The sequence below is a fragment of the Lissotriton vulgaris genome, chromosome 3_2 (genome assembly GCF_964263255.1).
Source record: "Lissotriton vulgaris chromosome 3_2, aLisVul1.2, whole genome shotgun sequence".
NCBI lineage: Eukaryota > Metazoa > Chordata > Amphibia > Caudata > Salamandridae > Lissotriton > Lissotriton vulgaris.
The window spans coordinates 225,676,038-225,699,616 of record NC_141690.1 but is presented as its reverse complement, the minus strand read 5'-3'; the positions used below and the strand labels follow the sequence as shown (position 1 = coordinate 225,699,616).

At 44.7% G+C, this 23,579-nt stretch overlaps 1 protein-coding gene across 1 annotated transcript in view; it reads right to left on the bottom strand.

The window, feature by feature from the left end:
- PTCD3 (pentatricopeptide repeat domain 3) overlaps positions 1-8,190 on the bottom strand; it is a 185,949-nt gene extending 177,759 nt beyond the window's left edge. The window contains exon 1 of the mRNA XM_086964253.1: positions 8,011-8,190. Coding sequence (XP_086820379.1) covers positions 8,011-8,186 — 176 coding nt within the window. The 5' untranslated portion in view covers positions 8,187-8,190. The remainder of the gene's footprint in view (positions 1-8,010) is intronic.
- Between the last annotated feature and the right edge of the window lie 15,389 nt (positions 8,191-23,579).

Genomic DNA, 23,579 nt, shown 5'->3' with positions numbered 1-23,579 from the left:
GGCGGGCCCCAATGTGCGGGAGACAGTCACCCGCTATACATAACCACCATTCCTCCACACAGATGACGCTGTACGCCCGACTCCAACGGTTAAAACCAGGCGCTTTATAACTTTCACAAGTGGCAGGACGCCACTTTGAGCAGTTATTCTTTCTGACGCATTTCAGCTCCTATTAAGCCTTAATCATGGAAAAGCTTGTGGTTACACCCATTTTTCTGTGTGAAGGAATGAGATAGATAGATCTATCTCTCTCGATCTATCTATCTATTTCCATTCCCAGGCTAGGCTGAGAGCTGCTCCTTTATATGGAGCACCCTACAATATCACCAACACTCTGAATCTCCTCGCCTCAAATGTCTGTTTTTCAAGCAGGTGTAAAACATACGCACAGCGCCATCCACATTGAGCTAGAATGTGACCAAGCCTCTTGCTATTTTTACAGCACAGTCTTTAAACATAGTGCCATCCATGCCAAACTGAAAAAATAAAAAAGTATTTTACCACTACAGGCCCAGAATGACATTGAGGGATTGGTGAAATACCATACCAGGGAAACGCCGTCAAAAAGATCGCCTCATACCTCAGCGGAAGAAACCAGAGAATCCTTCTCCTACCATTGACCTCGAAACCGAAGAAGATTATCAGCGGTGTCCCTCAAGGACAGTCTCTCATCACCACCCTCTTTAACACGTACATGACCCCCACCTGGCTAACAAAGTCAGATCGCTTAGACTCAAGCTCATCTCCTACGCCGACGACACCAAGCCCATCCTCTTGCTGAAAAAAGACCCTATCACCACCAGAGCCAACTTCCACTGATGTATGAGGAATGTCACCGTCTGGATGAAGATCAACTGTCTCAAGCTCAACACGGACAAGACGGAAGTCCTCCTCTTTGGGAACAACACCTCACCATGGAATGACACATGGTTCCCTGTATCACTCAGCCCATCCCCCGCCTTGACAGGCCACACCTGCAACCTCAGCATCATCAGGAACAACAAGCAATCTATGGGTCAACTCACTCTCATCCGCCTGCTTTCACACCTGCAAGATCTTCAGGTGGCTCACGGTCAACATCAGAAGAACCACCATGCAGGCCCTCATCACAGGCAGGATGGACTAAGGGAACACACTATGTAGGAAGAAGGGACTACAGACCATGCAAAACTCAGCAGCAAGACTCATCCTTTACCTCCCCAGACAAACCCATATCACACCGCACCTCAAGAAGCTACACTGGCTCCCGATCCGGAAGAGATGCCAGTTCAAGATCCTGACCCACACACACAAAGCCCTGCACAACGAAGAACCAGCATACATCAAAAGCAAGCATGTCCAAAAATTCAGGAAAAGGCTCAAGACCTGCCTGTCTGAATGAACAAATCACCAGAAAGCAGCTGGATACTCCAGCGCCTTGAGACCCTCACTCGGGATTTGCTGCGCTTTATAAATCCTGATAGATTGAAAGACTACCCAAGCTAACCTGGAAATTAGAACATCTCTCTGCCTAACCTTGGGAGCTACCCAAAGTTCCCTGGTTCCTTTTTTAAGATCATTTATGCAACATTGTAGGCCTGAAAAGTTGTCTTGATTTATATACACAGTCAATAAGTTACGATTTTAAAATTACCACATTCCCTGCAGTAAACTTCGTATTTCCAGTTTCCACAGTTGGTAGAAACCAATTTTCTTGTAAAATCTGTGTAGCAAGTACATTGAGAGAGAAAAAGTTGATCTAAATGTGTGCCTACTCACAACACATACATATGTTTTATAGCCAGCCAATGTAAAGACTATGTGTGCATAAAAAGCTTCACAGCGGCATTTAGACAGCTTGAAAGTGCACCAAACGTGCCATGTAAGAGATGTGAGGGACAGAGAGGGTAAGGCCCAGGATCACACACTCCTTATGGTCAAGATGAAAATCCAAAATTCTAAATCATAATTAATTTAAAACCCAACTTTCAGCTACTTGACCATGTTTAATGCTTGAGACGCATTAACGCAACAGCTATACACAGTCCTGTCAAGTGTCACGCATCGGGCGTGACACTAGCACATTTCAGTGTGGTACTCCGCATTCCCGCACTGAAATGCATTGTCACGCATATGCAGGTAAACTGTTAAGTGTGGCAGTACGCTGTCCTTGGGCACTCGCTGTTCCTGCAGCCAGCATGGGGCTCACAGCAGAGTTAAGGCTGGCTGGCGCTCACTCTCTGTCACTGGAAACCCTATCCCGCCCTCCCTCTGCCCTGGGACTCACAGGAGTCAAGACAGCCCCTGCCTATGGACAGCTATCAGCATGCCGGATGGGCGGCAAATCCCTGAATTTCCGCGGCCGGTGGTGGCTCACGGCCTGCAGCAGCTTGCGCTGCAGATCGGAGACTGATTAAATGAACTCTGCTCCGGTGACAGATTTGTGAATTTAGATCCCCACACAGATAAGGAACCTTCCACGTGACGTGTGACATTGTTCTTTTGTCAAACAGATGAATGCGATCCATAAGACAGTGCGTGCCCGCAGCCCCTTTGTTGTAGGTCTAGTTCTCATGCGGGAGCCCAGTTCTTATTGGCTGTAGCCACACGTCATTTAGAATGTTGGTTTCCTATGTAAATGACGTCAGTGGCACTGTACGCGAGAATGCTGTAACCTTCCTCACGACATCTGCTTCCTTCCCCGCAAGCTCATTACTTATACTCTTAAATAAATATATATATATATAAAATCACTTCCTCTGTTCGTGTATAATTATGATGACACTACAATGGCGACGAGGGTACGGGATGCGAGTTAAGAAGGACGAGCTTGCGGAGGAATAAAATATTTTCTGCTTTCAAGACAACTTCAAGGCAAGTCTAGTGCTACTTCATTTTAATGAAATAAGAGTTCTTGTTGTAATATTATTCCATTTTCTTGTTTCTAACTTCCGGAGATTCGTGACGTTCGACGAGTTTCTTCGTACGTGGTGTTGCTAGTGATGCGTAAAGAAAACCAGCGTAAATTTCCTCAATTTCAGTAGATAATTTCTTCAACTTCAGTTCATAACTTCTTCGACTTCAGTTCACAACTTCTTCGACTTCAGTTCCATTACTTCAGGAATAATCGTTGGTATTGTGAGGAGAATTTCTTCGATTCCTGAATTTCTTCGACTGCTGTCAGAAACTTTCAGACGTATTCGTGGGTGTGTGAGGAGAAGGTTGCCGTTACAGGTGGCAGTTAATTAACGTTCAACTGTCAGAAAGCAGCTGTGAAGAGAGAGCTACGTCATTGCGCTCTGTGTTCAGTGTAAGTCTACAGCTAAGGTATTGCAAGACGTATTACGTCATAACGTGTACGTAGGTAGCCATCTTAGTTTCTTAGCTTTCCTGCATTCAGACTGGTTACAAGATTTTACTGACATTTCGTGGAACTTTATTAAGTGAGTGCGAGGTAACGTAAAATCGTTTCTTTAGGCATGTCTAATTCGAATTTAGTTTACGTGTTCTGTCCTTATCTCACTTGCATAGAAGTTTTAATGGTAAGTATTTCGATGCTGTACAAACAAAATACTATTTTGTTTTGGTTTTTAGTAGTGGCCAGCCGGGTATTAGTTAAAAGCCGACCAAAATACAAACTTGTTCCATGTCAAATTATACCTTATAATGATGTGCAAGTGTTGGTGAAAATTTTAATTAAGAGATTCAATCAAGAAAGGGTCGTGATGCTTGATGGACACTGCGTAGCTGTAACGAAAAGATTAGTTTTGGAAAATGTGGTAGAGTTTATTGGTAAAGTAAAGGAGTTGGCCTCTAAATGCGATTTAGGAGACCTGGCAGTTAGAAACATTCATGTTCATGTATTAATATTTTATTTCCTGCGCAAATTTCAAAAGCAATTGTGTGTCAGTAGAAATCCAACATTGTCTGGGGTGATGGGTATTGAGCTATCGTTTGAAAACAGAAGATTGTGCCGATGTGGTAAGTTTTCCTTCAATTGGGAAAGAATGTACAAAATGCAAAGAAAAGAAGGTCATTTAGCAATTTTGCATAAGAATTTCAGCCTAAAATGCGATGTTGGAACCAAAATGAGTTGGGTCAATGCTTTAAATGATATACATAAGTTCCATTTTTGTTTTAGTTTTAGTTACGGGTGAAAATCATATTGAGGATTTTTATCACCTCGTCATTAAGACTCACTGTTCATATTAGGGGTTTATGAGCATAATAAATAGCACTGTTTGTATCCCCTCTGCATAGGGATTGAAATGGTTATGGTAATGCCATATAAATTTTGTGCATCAGGAATAATTTGACTCACTATCTGAGTATACTCATAGTTGTATATTTCAATAATCTCGTAGAAAATTATTTCGAGTTAGGTCCACGTTTTTTTACACTTATTTTTTCTCGTGCAGTAAGAGTAGAAGATACGTAAGAGGTAAGAATATAGTATGGTGATATGGCTGATTTGATGTTATACTGCAACCAGGATCTATTGCTCCAATTTATGTTAGGTAAAGTTCTAATATTTCTGACAATGTTCTTATATGTTTTTTTTATTAATAGAAGCTGGATTGTCATTTTATTGTGTAAGTATTTTCACTGTTCAATTGATCGACCAAAGGAATTAAGTACATATTTTCAAAAAGAGGAGTTACCATATGTTCCTTATTTTTTAGCATAAAAGCTCAAGATTAATATGTAAAGAAAGGGGATGTGTCCTATTTCCAGGTATATATATATTGAATCAGATTCCCTCCTACAGAGCGGGGAACTTATTCCTAACCAGGCGGTGGTAGTATGACTTAGTTTTAGGTTCACACCGTGATTTACCCCATTCTGAACCTTACTTTAGGGTTCCGAAGTAATCATTGCTATTTCTTATGTGCTTAGAAGGGACTAGGAGTTTACTTTTTTCAGCCTGATCCATCCTCCACGGTTACATTTTAAGTGCATGAATTGTCTACTTATTTTACCAGAACAAAGGAATATCTACGCGTTTTTACCTAGTTATCTCTGTCTATTAACGTATTCCATTTGCAGTGGGAATAGTACTCTAATTGGATTTGATGCAGTTCTGGACTTCCTAAACTCGTATTTTTCCACTAAGGAGTACACAAATGAACTACATGTTTATATCTAATCTTCCAGTCGAGGAATTTGGCAAGAAAGATCTGTTGGACATATTGAGAGAAAGAATTGCTTCTTCAAAAACGGAATCCGTATTCCGTGGCACCTACCGGCCTGTTAAGTTTTCTACAACCCTATTATGGACAGTGCCACTGAGTTTCTCTCTTTTCTCGTTTATGTAAGATATGAGATCTGGAAACATGTTTTCCTAAGTTTGTTCAGAAGTACTTTACAACATATTGTTGTGGTTTATAACATCCAGTTCAGATCAGTAAGTCAGTAAAATTGTAACAGGTCATTGGTGGGCCTAGTAGGTTTTATACAATCCTTCCTCCCATTGGTTTCCTGGCATGCACCCGCACTCATGTGTATTGGTAGTTATGTGACGTAATTGGGGCTCTGTGACAGACTGCGTGGTTCCTCTCGTAGTCACGCCTCCTTCCACATACTTGATAACTTATTATTCTACACATGTAGGACCTATATTTGAGAGTTCAAGTGGAAATAGTAAATGAACTGTTAATTATTTCTTTTATAAGAGGGATAGTCGTGTTTAATCCCATGTTCTTAAGACGTTATTACAATATTTACATACTATATCTTCAGTTACGGGTCAGCAACTGATAAATAATGTTTGTATAAGATAGTTATTAGGTAATACATTGGCTTAGGCCTATGATATAGGAACTGTTTATGTATATCTTTGTAGCATAAAATGTATAGCACATTCTAGGTAGTGTATAAACCTGTTATCATTGTGATTCCCTTTTCTTGTTCCATTAGAAACTCTGTGTTCCTTTAATATAGGTTTTTATTCTCTTTACCAACATATTCCTTTCCGCATACCCACACCCATTCAATGGTTGTTAATGTGAGCATATCAGATATTATCTTCAATCAACAGCTGAAGTATAAGGTGAAGACTGTAAATGGTTAGATAATAGCAGTGCATTTCTCTTTTCAAATGTTGTCTGAGGATCTAACACTTTTGGTGACATCTGTATTACCTCCACCACCTCTTTGCCTTGTAACCCTATCCCGTGGTTCATCGAGGTGTCATAGCATCCTATCTAGGTCTTGCACTCTTCCCATATCTCCCAGCTCTTGGGAGGACCAAGCATTGATGTATTTCTGTTCATTTAAGAAAGGGAGATGTTGTAGGTCTAGTTCTCATGCGGGAGCCCAGTTCTTATTGGCTGTAGCCACACGTCATTTAGAATGTTGGTTTCCTATGTAAATGACGTCAGTGGCACTGTACGCGAGAATGCTGTAACCTTCCTCACGACATCTGCTTCCTTCCCCGCAAGCTCATTACTTATACTCTTAAATAAATATATATATATATAAAATCACTTCCTCTGTTCGTGTATAATTATGATGACACTACACCCTTGTTGATCCGGCGCCGTGTCTGTTGTTTTTCCGGAAAGGCCTCGGTGCCCTTATTGGCCTGAGACAGACAGAGACGGGAAACTATCAGGCAGCTTTGATTTTCCTTGCCAATACAGTCGCTGCCTGCAGAGTGGCACGTTTCAGTCCACAGCAGCCCCGACCCACATGTGCAGCCTGGTATTCAGGAGATCATGGGGCCAGTCACATTCAAGGCAGTGTCGCAGGGCAAGGGAGTCTGACTGCTGTAAACAACAAATCGAAGTTTTTACAGGTACGTTAATGGTTGGTGCACAGGTGCTGCCGGGCAAACGCAAGCTACCAGTGCTATAAGTAGCAGTGTCCTATGTGTGTTAGCACCACCGGAGCATTATAGGAGGAAGATAACGGACAGTGAGTGGTATGGGTGGGCCCCAGATCTGGAACAGCAGGTGGCGCTCATGTGTGGACCGAGGTGCAGTGCTGAGACTTCTGGTTAATATAATCACCGCAGCTGTGTTTGTAACATCATTGACACAGAATTGAACCCTGGTTGATGCATTGGAGATTAGTGACATATGTTTGAAGTGCTACTAAGTCCCGGCCTCTTGCAGCACTATAAATATTCATGTCATTATTTTTAACTTGTATAACACAAGGTGAAAGAAAGGCTGTAATAACAATGTACACTAATATCCAGGGACTATTTAGTGTATGGCAGGGGCATAACTACACTCCCTCAACCCTCGGAATGCGACTGGGCCCCTGGCTCCCAGTATTGAAAGTGGCGCCTTAGCAGATATATATGCATTTACGATCGTGTCTGCTGGCTTAAATGTTCAGCATTTTCTCTAGTCAGTGAGTTCTCAAACAGAAATGAAAACAAAGTTAGTTTAATTCTCTTTCAGTTTGACCAGTCTCAGAATGCCGATTTAGGGTATAATATCTTAGTTGCACTTGCTATGCTATGAGTTTAGTTTTTTAGGCTATTGCGCGCTCATGAATGATCAAATCAATGCCATCTTCAGAGCGGCATCAGTGCCTGCCTGCCTTTTGCTACTGAAACTGCAGGCACATAGTCTGTTAATGCCCTTCCATTTCTGGTGCTTTGTAGTAGTTTTAACATCTTTTAAGAGGTTCTCCTTACTCAAATTAGTGCAATTACTGATAGTATATGTAGTTTCCCTCATGTTCACTGCGTGATTTTGCTCGCGAGGAAGTGTCACTCCTAGTCGTTGAAATGTCACTCATAATTTCAATGAAATTATGAAAATGTCACACACAGCAATCTGAAACCTTGGCAGCTATGTATACACCGCTTTACACATGAAGTCGTTAAGCAACTTTCACCTCTGCAAAAAGGTATGATAGATCTATCTTCAATAATCGCAATAAAAAAATTAATCGGCAGTGGCTAACCACAGATTGGCATTGCTGACATGCTCTAATAACTGACGAATCCTTCCAGTGACTCAAACTCCTCACACTCTACCATGGCTGCAGGTACAACAGCGCCAGCGCATGCCTCACCTGCGGAACACGCTCGGTGTGATGCTGGTACCATTCAAACAAGCTCGGACACCCCCGAGCCACAGTCCACATCGCACACAACCGGCTGACCCTACTATCGCCATCACTGCCACTGCACATGCCGGGTGCACAACAGTAAAGTGAGAGTGACCGGCAAGGGTCAAACGGCACAGCATGACGGGAGGCCCAAACCCTCCAATCACTGACAAGCGTTGTGTCTGCGGGTCATGCGGCAGACGTCACCGCGGCGGCTACGTTTGTGTTAGAGCAACAACTAGAATGCTAACTTAGCTTGTGAAATATATCACTAACCATAAAGCAGAGCAAAACGTAATCAAAATTCATCCCTTCCACTGAGAAGCTAGGTTAATTTTCAGAGCAAAACTGGTTCAAGATTTATAGCATTCTAAAAAAAAAATAGGATACAAATGTAGGTCTTGTGATGCTGCTTACAATTGCAGAAGTGTGGAATGCTGAGCGCGGAGTTGTTTGCTTCCGTTAGTCCTAAACATTAACACTAAATGTTGCTTTAAACTACGCAAGCCTTTCACGCTGTACGCGTGTAATAAAATAACTGGCACATGATTCTTCAAATTTTCATAGGTATTGTCCTTTTACAATGCCCCATGTTGTTATTCTCAGATGTATTATTTTAAATTGTATTCCTCTTTACTTGTAGAGCAGTTTACGCGGCATGAAAGGTGAACTTACAGAGTTTTTAATATATGCAATACCCAAGAAAAGCTTAGACTGGGCAATATATCTATTATTGATTGATTGATTTATATATTTGGTTATTAATTTATTTACTTCAGAAGGATACATGTACACTCATTTGTAGCCTACAACCTCCGACATAGCTGCCAAGGTTTCATATTGCTATGTGTGACATTTTCATAATTTCAGTGTAATTATGAGTGACAATTCAATGACTATGAATGACACTTTCTTGCGAGCAAAATCAAGCAATGAAGACTAGGGAAACAAATACCAGAAATGACAGCCATTTGAGCAACAAGAAACTCTAAGAAGACCTTAAAACTTCCCCAAAGCACCGGAAATGGAAGCACAATAACGAGAGATGGACTTTGCGACTGCAGTTCTCAGCAAAGGAGGACAGACAGGCAGGCACTGCAGCTGCTCAGAAGATGATATCATTGATCTGATCATTCATGAGCGTACACTAGCCTAAAAAGCAAAGTTTAAAGCTTATCACAGTGCTTTCTGTAGCAGGCTGGGACCTCATAGCACTGTAATACAGTTGCCACGGTTCACCAGAGTTAACCAGTACTGTGAAACAAGTTTATCCCTGGCATTTTGGAAGAATAACATGCCTCTTGAGTAAACTAACTGGAGTAAGTGCAGTGACCTAATACATAACTGTCAGTTTGAGACTGCGTATGTGTGTCATAGTCATATATTCAGTCTTCTTACATGTGACATATAAATGTCTTATGTGTGGCACTTTTAGTGATGCATGTTAGAGAACAAAGAACTGAATAGAAATCAACAGTTATGCCCATGCAGTAAAATAGTTTTCACAAATTAGCCCATGTTGTGGTACAAAAACTGCCTCAAAAGTGCCCAATGCTTCTAAAGTACCTAAACAAGATCACTGACCTACTTTTTGCTAAGAGGGTCACCGGGCAGGTATATTTGGAATAGTATTAACCAATAAAATACATGTTTTGCGACCATGACTATAGTTTAATAAAGTTGAATGTTATGTCTAGTACACATTACAGTTACAACAATGGTTTGTTAAGCCGAAACAGTTAATTCAAAATTTGCAAACATTCGTGACAAGAATTTTCAATTCTATTAAGGACTAGGAGGCGAGGATTATGCTAGTCTAATTTCTTTATTGAAATGCCCAGCAGCCAAGTAAAAACCACATTACCCAGAAACACTTGGGTGATAATTCCATTGAGTTGGGTAACAACAAACATCTGTTATTTCAGCGCCAAGAGGCCCGCAGTGGTGAACGTGCGCTTTACAAATACCCATGTTATGTTATGTTATGATAACCATAGAGTCTTGTAGTATAAATAAGCATGTAGACAATCCCACTTCCTCTTTCTTTGGTGAGGAGAATCCAGGAAACAGTAAACAGTTCAAGACAGTCAATGTAACAGCAAATCCCAGTCCAGGGAAAAGACGGAAGGTGCAACACCCCAACAGCCGAAGGCAGAAAACAGGAACTATCTTCAGAGAAGAAAACAGGCACTTCTACGCCGCATCGGAGACACATCACTTGGGGTCAGAGCCTGAAAAGAGACACAAAGCCGTAATACACGTCCTGTATAAACAGGAACATGTCGAAACAAGGGTGGGAAATAAGACAAGGCAATAGATACTGTTGTAACAGAATAATGCATAAACAATTGGCAGTAAACACAATGTATACTCCATGGGTGGGATAATCCTCGCCTCCTAGTCCTTAATAGAATAGAAAATTCTTGTCACAAATGTTTGCAAATTTTGAATTCTATTGCAGGACAGGAGGCTCCGATTATGCTTGTTCAAAGCTCATCCAACACCACAGAAGCAACGGTAGCAACAGGCTTAAAGTAAAAGGTCTTAAACACAGAATCTGTTGACCAATCAGCAGCTTTCATAATGTTCCCCAGGGTGACTCCCAATGAAAAAGCTTTAGAGGCCATGGCCCCACGAGCAGAATGAGCGCCAAAAACAGAAACATCAATCCCCGCCTCTCCCATAAGCCACCGTACCCAGCGAGCCAATGTAGCAGGAGTAACGGGGCGGAAAGGCTTCAGCAATGCAATCAACAACTGACCTTGCATATCAGAGCGAAGAAGCGAAGTACTCACCTCATAAGCTTTAAGGCATTGGACCACACAAAGATTGGGACGAGCCGGAAAAGAAGGGTAAGAAATAATCTCAGTATTAGTTTTGGTGCGCCTGGAAAGGCGAAATGTAACCCCTTCAGGAGTAAAACTCCGCCCAGCAAGATCCAATGCGTGAACATCTGAAATTCGTTTGCAGGAAAGCAAACACAGCAACATAGTAAGTTTGGCCGAGAGTTGTTTGCGTGACAGCAAGGAATTGATCGGCCAGGCTTCCAAAAAACGCAAGACAACCGAAACGTCCCATAAAGCAACATATTTGGGACGCGGAGGAACAGCCATACGAACACCTTTAATGACTTTGGACACCAGAGGATGCTCCCCCACAGGTTTTCCATCAATAGGAAGATGGCCTGCCGAAATAGCGGAACGGAAATTGTTGACAGTACGGTACGCCAAACCAGAAGCTGAATACAGTGAAGCCAAAAAATTGACAATCAAAGAGACATCAGCTGATGTCGGATCAACTTGCCGTTGAGCACACCAATCACTCCAACATTTCCATGAACCTCTGTAACGTTTGTGAGTAGCCGGGGCCCAGGCGTTGCTGAGGAGTCTGGTAGCGTCCGCAGAAAGGCCTGACACTGCCCAACGTTCCCCGAAATCCGCCACGCCAGGAGAAGGAGAGAGCCTGACTGAACCAGGGGATGCGGAGTCTGAAGCGGATCTAACTGGAGATTCCGCTTCTGAGGCAGAAGAAATGGCAATGCGCAAGTCATTTCCAGGAGAACAGGGAACCACGGTTGAGCCTGCCACAGAGGAGTGATCAGAATCAACTCCGCCTGAGAACGTGTCACATAGGCCAGAACCCTGGGGATCATCATAAATGGGGGAAACGCATAGCATAGGGAGGACGGCCACGGTTGAAGGAAAGCATCCGTCGCCAGAGCCTCCGGATCCGGTCTCCAACTGAAGAACCGGGGAAGTTGGGCGTTGAGCCGGGACGCAAAGAGGTCGATTTGACAAGGGCCCCAAGTCCTCAGAAGTTGTCGAAACACCCACGGATGGAGCCTCCAGTCGCTGAAATCCCTCAGATACCTGGAGTTCCAATCCGCCACAACATTGCGACAACTCGGGAGGTATTCCGCAATAACTGTGATCTTGTTGTGAAGACAATAATGCCAAAACTCTTTGGCTATCTCCGCCAACAACCTCGAGCGAGTCCCTCCGAGCTTGTTGATGTAACGGACTGCTGAAACATTGTCCATCCGGAGAAGTATGCAGCAGCGGGACTGAAGAGGAGACAGACATTTGATCGCGAAGGACCCCGCCAGTAGCTCCAAACAATTGATGTGGAGAGAAAGTTCCTGTGGGGACCACCGTACCCCCGTCGTGACCGAGCCGCAGCGGGCTCCCCAGCCCCACCGACTGGCATCCGACTCGATCACAATCTCCGGAGAGGATCCGAAGAGGGCCCTGCCGTTCCAGGCCTCCATGTGATTCAACCACCACGTCATTTCCGACTTCGCTTCCTCCGACACAGGAATGTGGTCGGAGTAACGAAGGCCCCTCTGAAGATGTTGAATCTTCAGGCGCTGCAATGCTCGGTAATGCAGCGGAGCCGGAAATATCGCTTGCAGAGAAGACGCTAAAAGACCGACAACTCGTGCTAATGATCTCAATTACACTGTCGGACTCGAGATAACGGAACTCAATTCCCGCTTGATGTATCGAATCTTCTGACGAGGTAACAGAAGTTGGCAAGAGAGGGAATTGATTTGGAACCCCAAGAAATCTATCACCTGAGTAGGACGAAGCACAGACTTGGGAACATTCACCAAAAACACCAGAGACTGAAGAAGGTCGACGGTCCACGTCAGATGAGTCATAAGCTTGACTGGACAATCCGCCAGCAGGAGGATGTCGTCCAAATAGATGATTAAGCGTACTCCGCGACTGCGGAGGGACTCCACAACTGGACGCAACAGTTTCGTGAAGCACCATGGTGCTGACGACAGGCCGAAGGGTAGAATCTGATATTGATACCAAATCCCCCGCCACTGGAACTGAAGAAAGCGGCAATGGGGCGGAAAAATCAGAACAGAGAGGTAAGCATCCTTGAGGTCCAGACGGACCATCCAATCTCGTTCCCTCAGGAGATCCCTCAATAGATGGATGCCCTCCATCTTGAAGTGGCGGTAAACCACTCCCGCATTGAACTCTTTCAGATTGAGGACCAACCTCGATCCCCCTCCCTTCTTCTCTACCAGGAAGATTGAGCTGGCAAAGCCCCGAGGGTGGCGTACTGTCGGCACAATCGCCCCTTTCAGCTCCAGAGATTTGAGTTCCTCTGTGATGAACTCTTGACTTTGCTTTGAGAAATGGAGAGGAAAGGGAGGATGGGACTGACGAACAGGCTGATAAAACTCCAGTTTGAAACCATGAACCGTCTCCAGCACCTATGCATCGCTGGAGATTGATCGCCAGTTCTCTAGAAAAAGGCGAATCCTGCCCCCCAGAACAACACTGCATGCAGGAAGAATTCTCACCTGAAGTGGCGGAATCGTGATATCCTCGGAGGAGCCACCAGCACGTCCTTTTTTATATTGGCCACGGCCTTTTCGTGATTGGTAGAAGTTGGAGCGCTGGGTATAGCCTGTATCTTGCTGGCCTCCACGCTGGGACTGATACCCCCTCTGGGAGGGCTGTTGTTGACCACGGCCGGAGGAACGTCCCCTACTTCTTCTGGCCCTGTTGAAAACCGGACGAAAGGTCCGGCGCAGAGATGCCTGTGCCTTATCCAGGCCACTGAAGGTATTGACGAAGTTGGTCAATTCTTTTAAAAATGGATGTCCGAAAAGCAGACCCTTAGCCGCAGGGCCCGACTCAGAAGTCACCAATTCTGACAGCTAGGGTCTAGTTTGAGTAAGATGGAATGGCGCCGCTCGCTAGAGAGCGCACATTTGGCATTACCCAACTGGCAAATGGCGCGTTGAGCCCACTGAATGAGCTCATCAGGGTCAACCATCCTGTTCGTACTCTTCGCCAGAAAGCCAAGGTCTAACATCTTGTTGAGGGGCCCCAAGAGATCTAAAACCTTGTCTTGGCAAGCCCGCCAAGACCTGTCAAGACCCTTTTTTGGATCTTTCGCAAATTTGCGTAAATACGTTGTCATGGTGGGATCCACCTCAGGAGTCTCCGCCAGGTGGTCAGCCAAATCAGGTCGTGGGCATTCGGAACGGAGGCGGGCACGTACCTCCTTTTCGAAGGGTTGACAAATGTGTTGCTGGACGTACTCCGTCACAGCCGGGGAAGGAAGCCAAGCCGTGGACTGGGGATGGACAATGTCCGCCGGCTCAAAAGTAAATACAGGAGGATGTGCCGAAGCATCGACAAAATGTTCTTTACACTTCTTCTTCTAGGGAGGTGGAGGAGCAGGGTCTGAGGACGAAGAGGATTGTAGGTCATCACCCTCTTCGTCTTCAACGGTAGGCTTGGCAGAGGACAAGGACTGCGCCAGCTTTTTGAAGTCCGAAGCATGCGGATTAGCAGGTGAAGAGGAAGAAGCCTTCTTGGCCGCAGGGACCCAACCCTGCTGTCAGGCATATTTTGTCAAGTGCCGCTTTAGAGGCGTAATAGCACGCACAAGAGCTTTATTCATGGAGTGCTGGACTCCCCGGTCTAAAGCCTCCACAAGATGTTGCTCCATGGTGTCCGGAGCCTCCTCATCAAACTCCTCCTCTTCCTCATAATAATATTCACTCATGTTTCACAAGGGTCGTGAACATTATGCCCACAAATGAGGAAGAAAAAATAAATAGAAGCCAAAGGCCAATTTAAAGGGGAGTGAAAAAACCCTCACAGTAAGCCAAACTGCAGAAAACTACAGACAAATAGAAATAAAGAGTGGAGGGAGGGCTCACTGCCACAAAAAACGTCACTCTAGGCAAAGCCTATGCAAATTATTACAGCCAGAGTCCTTTCCTCAGAAACTGGCGTCAAAAGGGTCAATCCCGGAGGCTGTGGGCGTTAACGCCGCAAGGGATGTCCTTCAGAGAGCTCCGGTGAGGGAAGGAACACGGAGCGCCGGAAACAGCAAAACGCACATGCACGTTGAACCGGCCGCCTACCAGGAAGAAGGAGAGCAGCTCGCGCGAACAGCGCGAGGCTGCTCAGACCCAAACCCCACTCCACAAACAAAAGAGAGCACGGGCACAAAGCGCCCGACCTCAGGGTGGAGATGCCTCGCACCCGGCCGCGCCTCCACGAAAACGGAAAACTGGAACAACCAAGCGGAACGCGGCGAGAGAGCGCAAGCAGCGCGCGAGTAAACGCATAAACAATGCGGTAATCAAGCAACAAACACAAGCAGTTCAAGCAATATGAAGCGCAATATCAATATCAATATCAATAGTAAGGTAAGAAAACACTGAACTGGCTGCGGAGCTGCAAAGAAAGAGGAAGTGGGATTGTCTACATGCTTATTTATACTACAAGACTCTATGGTTATCACCCAAGTGTTTCTGGGTAATGTGGTTTTTACTTGGCTGCTGGGCATTTCAATAAAGAAATGAGACTAGCATAATCGGAGCCTCCTGTCCTGCAATAGAATTAATGACAATGCATGGTAATCTCAGAGAGTCGCCACCAAAAATAACTGAATCCCGGTGCCACTGTCATGAAAGCAACATCTGATCCATCCCCACTGCTAAACTGAACCATGTTAAGTATTTTAAAATGGTAATTAACATGGAAAACTAAATTTGAGAGTTTCCTTTAAGAATACGTGCATTCTCCAGTTTCAAGATAAAACTATCCAATGGTGGCGCTGTGATTAAGGCCACTGATAGAGCATTTGTAGTGGTATCAGTAGAACAGTGTCAAGTGAACGTTTAGGCCAGCATAGCAAAATTATGTTACATCAGCCTGCTGGCCTAATAAAAGTGGTGTGCATGAATGTTGTGTGTGCGTGTCACTGACTGGCCGTTCTATGTGCAAGTCTTTATGTGCCTGCAAGTATAGGTGTGACTCCTGTGTGCGTGGAACTTTGTAGAAGGTTGGAAGGCATGCTGAGCACAGATTTGCAAGTTTATTACCAATAACTTCTCATTCCGTGTCCCTCACTAACTCCAGAGCTAGGCACATTCTTTAGCTTCCGACAGCTCGAGAGCTGCTGCATTTAGTGAGTTCACGCGACGTCAGCTGCCGGCTCTCCTCTCTCTGTGTTGACCAGCAGACCGCATCAAGTTGGCTCGGTCCTGGCCAGCGCAAATTCAGTCAGGCCTGTCCATGTGCTCCGACCTGCAAACGAACCACTCCAGGCCGCCACAGTCAGTCTGGGTGTTCTGAGTGACTCCTCCGCCTCAAGTCCAGCCCAGGCTGTGGTGGGCCCGGCAGGTTCGATCGCTCACGTTGCTGCAGTCCGTAGGATGCATTACCACTCCAGCAGTAGAGCTAATCAACATGAGGGGCCCATTTCCGAATTCAGCTACCCGCTCGCGCCACGGAAGGCAGTCTGTCTCCACCCCTAACAGGTGAAAGTGAAAGTATGCCGCACTGCCATTCGCACAGTTTTTAAATGCAGTGGATACTTTGTAGTAAGCAAGCAGCTCAGAGCCAAGCCCCCAAGAAGTCTGCTTAGCAGTGCGGGGTGCCTGCCTGTGCCGCTGATGCTAGTGCTAATATAATAACTATATAGCCACTGCTCCGATCACAGCGCTTTACAGGCACAGCGCTTATATGTGTGACTTTGCATTTCAGTGCGGTGATGCGGACCACCTCACTGAAATACGTTAGTCTAACGCCTGATGCCTGATACTTGGCAGGACTGCTTCAAATTATACACACAGAAAAAATTCAACCCACTGAGCTAGCAGTAATAGACTTATTGGTCTGGAAAGATAGGCTTTCATGTGAGTGAGGAGCCTTGTGTAACACAAAACACCAAACAAAATCACTCCCAGACACTTCCAATGTGAACAGCACAGTCGCCCTTTTGAGACAGCGCCTTGTGCTGGTGTTTAGCACGGTACATCAATCAATCAATCATGGATTTATAAAGTCTGTCAAATCACCTGAGAGGGTCTCTTGGTGCTGGGACTACTTTGTGGTGATCTGTATATTCGTACCACCAGGTCGTGAGTCCCTACCTGAATTGCCTGAGTGATGAGGCAGTCCTGAGGAGTAGGGGAAGATTCTTTCAAAATTTGGCATTTGGCCACCAGGTGTGAGAAGGAGCGTCCTCGGCTGTTGCCTCAGCGGTTCTGGGGGAAGGGCGCTGGCAAGTAGAGGGAGGGAGATCATAGGTGTCTGGTTTGTTGGTGGAAGGACATGTGTTTGCTGATGTATACTGGTCCTTCGTTGTGCAAGGCTTTGTATGCATAGGTCAACATCTTGAACTGGCATCTCTTCTGGATTGGGTGCCAACTTAGCTTCTTGAGGTGGGGTGTGATGTGGGTCTGTCTGGGGAGGTCGTGGATGAGTCTTGCCACTGAGTTTTCTATTGTCTGTAGTCTCTTCAGGAGGCAAGCAGTGATTCTTAAGTAGAGTGCACTCCATTAGTACAGCCTGCTGGTAATGAGGGCCTGCATGATGATCCTTCTGGTGTTCACTGTGAGGCACCTAAATAACTTGCGGAGCCTGCATAGGCTGTGGAAGCAGGCGGATGAGACTGTGTTTACCTGTTCCTTCATAAAGAGCTTGCTTTCCAAGATAATGCTGAGGTTGAAGGTGTGGTCTCTCGTGCGGGAAATGGGTTGAGTTCAGCCGGCCACCAAGCATTGTTCTCAAAGACAGTTGTCCTTCATCCAGTCAGGGACATTTATCATGCATCTGTGGAAGTTGGCTCTGGTGATGGAGAGATCTTCTGACAGCGATAGGATGAGCTGGGTGTTGTCAGCATAGGAGATGCTGTTGAGTCTGTGCGATCTGACGTTGTTGGCCTGGGAGGTCATGTATGTGTTGAAGAGGGTGGAGTCCAGAGAGATGATGCTTGGGGGACGCCGCAGATGAATTTCTTGGGTCCCAAGTTGAACAGTGAGCAACAGATTTTCTTGATTCTTTCAGGGCGGTATGAGGTGATCCATTTGAGGGCATCTCCCTAGATTCTGATGTGGTGGAGTCTGTTGATCAAGATCTAATGGGAGACGGTGTCGAAGGTGGCTGACAGTTCCAAGAGAATTAAGGCTGTTATTTTGCTGCAGTCCAGGAAGGCCCCGATGTTGTCAGTGGCTGCAATCAGGGCTGTCTCGGTGCTGTGGCTGGCCGGAATCCAGATTGAGAGAGGCCAGGAGGTTGTTGTGTTCCAGGTGTTCGGTGAGTTGCTGATTGATTGCCTTCTTGAGAACCTTTGCTGGAAAGGGGAGCAGGGAGATTATTCAGTAGTTCTTCGGTTCTGCTGGGTCAGCGGATGGTTTCTGTAGGCGGGGCCTCACTTTAGCATGTTTCCAGTCCTCAAGGAAGGAGGCAGAGGTGATGGAGGTGTTCAGGACTTCCTTGAGCTTGTTGCCATTCATCTTGTTCACAAGGCTAAAGATGTGTTGGGGACAGGGGACCTTAGGTGCTCCTGAGTGCAAGGAGTTCATGATGGAGATTGTGGCTTGAGTTGTGAGAGGGTCCCAACGGGCGAGCATGTGTTCCGGGGTTGTGTTTGTGGCTGTGAGCAGGCTGATTGTGTCGGAGGCAAGGGGTTGGGTTTTGAAGTTTTCGTAGATGGCTGAGATCTTGTCATGGAATAAGTCCGCTAGTTCTTGTGATGGTGTGATGTCGTTCTCTGTAGCTGTGGGGTTGGAGAACTCTTTCACGATGGCAAAGATCTCCTTGCTGCGGATTGTGCTGGCTTCTATGTGGTCTGCTAGGACATTCTTTGTTTCTTTCAGGAGGTGGTAGTAGTGGTTGAGTGCTGTTTTAAAGGTGGCATGGTCTACTGTCTCTATGCTGGTGCACCACTTCATTTTTAGTTGCCAGCAGTTGCATTTGGTAGATTTCAGCTCTGCGGTGAACCAGATGGCTCTTCTGGCAGACCCTTCGGATTTGGTTGGCTTGGCAGAGGTGATAGTGTTGGCGCATTCTGTGATCCAATGGAAGAAGCTCTTCACCGATTGTTCTGGGTTGGATATTGTGTCTGGGAGGTGGTAGTGGAGAGCGTTGTCCCATAGGTCTTCTGATATCTTTTCCCAGTTTCTGCGCATGGAGCTAAGGGGCATGGTGCCAGTGTTGGCAGGTACTGAGATGATAAAGTATACGCTGTAATGGTCCGTTTAGGTGAGCTATGAGACATGGTTGCTCTGTCGCTGGACGTGAAAATGGGGTTGAATGTGTGTCCTGCAATGTGTGTAGGGTCAATACAAGTTGCTTGAGGCAGATGTTGCTCATCCTTTCTAGGAGGTCATTTGTGTTGGTGTTGCTGGGGTCTTCGAGGTAGAAGTTAAGATCCCCTCAGAAAATGTAGCCTTCGGAATCAATGGTGATTGGGGCGATGATGTCAGGGATGCATTGCAGAAGCAGGGGCATGGTCCTGGTGGTTTGTAGGTGACAGTGCCTCTGATAGTGCTTTTTCGGTCTGAGTGGAGTTGGAAGTTGAGATGCTCCATTATCGGGGTTGAGTCAACTTAGGAGATTGTACAGCAGATGCGGTCCATGTGGATGAGCGCAATTCCACCTCTGTGTTTGTTGGTTTGCTCCCGGTGTGTTATCTTGTAGGCTTCGGAAGCGGCGATCCCGATGTCCGGTGCAGAGGCAGGGTTCAGCCAGGTCTCTGTGAGAATGATGATGTCCTGAATGAGGAATGAGATTGTGTCCCAGATCTCCATGGTGTGCTTGCTGAGCGATCATGCGTTGCGTAGAATGCACTGAAGTTGTGCCATGGCGGTCTCGGATGGATTGGTGGACTCAGTCGTGTTTGCGGAGTCTCCGGCATTGTTGGTTGCTACAGTGTTGCAGGTGAAGAAGCAGTGCTGGCAGGAGAATGGCTCTGTGGTGGTGCATGGAGATGTGTGGCAGCAGTTGTTGTCGATTATAGGAAGCTGGCTCTATATATAGTTGACTAAAATGAAGTGCACTGTGTAGAGAGTACAGGTAACCCGTAGTGATTTACAGGGGAAGGCTATAACAATCCCAAGCGCTCTATTAGTCGTAGTGTGGGCGAGCAGTTTTAGGCTTATCAGAGCGGAGTGTTGAGCATTTGTTGTACACACACAGTCAATAAATGAGACAGACATTCACTAAAGAAATACAACACCAATTTATAAACAAAAACAGATTTCTATATTATTTTAGGCACCAATATCTTTGTGATCAGGTAAGTACTTTTTAAGATAGGCTTTTAGCATTTAAATAGACAATACTGTATTCGGGGAATGTCGCCACTTGTCAACGGCTTTCAGGACTATTCTTCTGGACCTAAGGCAAGTAGGGGCCAGGGTCCAAAGCAGCACCAACAGGTCACCTCGGTCAGCTCTGGAGCATCCGGGTGCAGAGGTGCTTTTTAGTGTCAGGTGCCCTGTTTAAGTCAATGACAAAAATACCTGTAAGAAAGATGATGCAAGTGGGGACTGGGGGACCAGTCCGGTTGTACAAAAAGGAAAGCTCAGGTCACAAGGATCTCTGTGTCCCAGGGACACCGTCGGTATAAGAAAGTGCCCTCTTTTTGCATGGTTGCCCCCACTTTTTGCTAAACTGCTGATGTACTTTGACTGAGTGTTCCCTGGGTTCCTGCCAAAAAGGATTTCAGGGCCTATGTTCTTCCCCTAAACTGCATTAAAAACAAAATCGAATTGGCACTCTTTGGCCATAGGTCAGTCCCTTGTAATTGGTACCAAGAGCACTGTAGCCAGGGAAGGCCTCTGAGGGCTGCAGCACTTATTGTGCCACCCCTAGAGGTCCTGTACCATATATATATATATATATATATATATATATATATATATATATATATATATATATATATATATATATATATATATATATATATATATATATATATATATATATATATATATATATATATATATATATATATATATATATGTATATAAATATATATATATATATATATATATATATATAGTTTCATAAACTTTTATTCGATTGCCATTAGTTTTTGCAACCATAAAAAGTACAAGAACGGTTACAAATTTATACATTAGTAAAAAACGTTTTCTGAGCAAATCAATCATAGTATATACAAGGTATGAAAAAGCAGAAAGAGAAAAAAGAAAAAATATTAACATTAGCTAAAATGTGTTGATTACTCATAATTACGTCGATATTTAATACATGTTTTTAAATAGTTAGCTATGAACTTTGCAATAAAGCTTGACTCCAGAGATTGCAAGGACAAATATGCAGGGTGACATGATCTGAAGCCTATTAGTCTGAGAAGAGGCAAAATCCAGACCTTTCTGGGAAAAGAATAAAATTTGCAGAAAAATAAAATATGTATTGTTGATTGGGATGAAGAATCATCGCAGGGACAGGGAATAAGTGTGGGAGACCAGTCTTGAATGTTTGGAAAAGTGACAAGCCTGAAAAAGAAATTAAAACGAAACCTCGTGAGGAGGTACTTTTCATAATTGTTCAGATAAAAAGTCAAATATGGTTGTATGCCCACATGGGTCTGGACAGCAATAATTTGAGAGTTTGAAGGTTTTGCCAGTTCTATTGAGCACCGAAGAGCTCTAAGATGGCTCAGACACAGCTTTTTGAGTTCTTTCCTTGAAATGTCACCCATGCAAGGGGGGTCCAGAAAAAAGTTACTCCAATCCATATCCCGGCTAAAGTTCCTTATGTATACTAGCCAGGGTATTTTTCCCAGTTATCGAGGGCAGTGCAATCCAGAATTAAAGAGCGTGTTAGGTGTTAGGTGGCACTCCTCTTTGGACCATATACAATGCCACAGAAGCATAGGTTGGCAACGAATGGTGTCCGTAATAAAGTCCATACCTAGTTCTGCTAGCGAGGCATAGGTTGGGGCACTAGTTGGTAGGGCCAGCAGATATTTGGCAAACCCATTTTCAACTGTTTGTAGTGGGTTAATCGGACCGTAGCCCCAAACACCTGCGCCATACGTTGCCACACTGTGGCACTTAGCGTAGTATATTTTGAGTAATTCCGGAGGAGCTGGTTTTCCCAGTTTCCTTGAAAAGGAAACTAGGGCTGATGTGGTTCTCTGGAAAAGCAGTTTTTTGCTTGCCACGGTCTGCCGCCAACATAAAGAATCGTCCACCAGGATACCGAGGTAAGGATAAACACCAGTTCGTTCCAACTTGGTTTTATTAACAAAGATGGGTTTGGGGTTCTTTAGTCTTGGGCCTAGATGCATTACAAATGTCTTTTTAATATTGACTTTGAGGCCCAGAGAGTCCATATAGGAACAGTACTTATTGAGTTGTACCTGGAGTTGGGTCAGTGTCCTGGCGAAGATGACAGAATCGTCCGCATATAAAAGTGTTGGTATGGGACGATGGTTGATTTGTGGAAGATCCTGGCTCCCTTCTAGCAGCGCTGCCTCCAAACCGTTGGTATACAAGTTAAACAAGAAGGGAGCCAGTACACAACCCTGCCTAACCCCCTGTCTAATTTGGAAGTGGGAGGTGAGTTCTCCGTTGGTCCCGTACCTTACTCTCGCCGTTGCGTTCGAATATAGTTCACGCAGGAATGCAATAAGCGCTGGATCGACTCCCATTTCCTCAAGCAGAGCCCAAAGTTTGGAGTGCTGTACACAGTCAAACGCTGCACTGAGGTCAACGTAGACGACAAATAGATGGCCCTTTTTGGCGCTCACATACTTTCCGGTCAAGAGAACAAGGTTCAGGGTCTGCTCCACAGTCCCGAGACCCGCCTGGAACCCAAATTGAAAGTCAGTCATGATTTTCTTGGATGTTGCCCACTCTTGAAGACGTAGCAATAGTATTCGATTTCAGGGCCTATGTTCTTCCCCTAAACTGCATTAAAAACAAAATCGAATTGGCACTCTTTGGCCATAGGTCAGTCCCTTGTAATTGGTACCAAGAGCACTGACGAAGCCTGCAAAGGCGAAACGCGTCTGCGAGGGGTGAGGGGGTTCTGGTGATTAAAATTCTACAAACGGATACCAGTGTGCCGGCCCCTTCTGTTCTTCTGAAAACCACATGGTACCAGGAGTTGTGTAGCTTTATATATATATATATATATATATATATATATATATATATATATATATTGTTTCATAAACTTTTATTCGATTGCCATTAGTTTTTGCAACCATAAAAAGTACAAGAACGGTTACAAATTTATACATTAGTAAAAAACGTTTTCTGAGCAATATATATATATATATATATATATATATATATTTGGGAAACTCGTCACACACCGCAGATTCACACTGCCAGATTACAAAATGACGAAGAGTGGACCCAATAGTTGCTGGTGCAAAAAGAGTGGTTTATTCCATAAATGCCAGCGCTGCTGCCATGACTCGTTTCGCCTCCAAGGAGGCTTGATCACATGACAAACTACTCGCCAACAAGCAGACAATTTAAAGTGACAGTGCAACATGGTTAACAATAAACATGATAGAAATACTATGCAAAAAACACAGTGATCCCAATATCTTTAGACAATGCTAAAATATTGTTAAAATAGAATTAAAAACTGTCTGTATATATAAATAACCTTAAAAATTGTCAAGTCATTTATAAAATTTGTACAAATGGTACATCTATCATTTGCGTTCGAAAAATAAATGTTTTACGTTCCTAGATAAACATGACGAAAAATTTG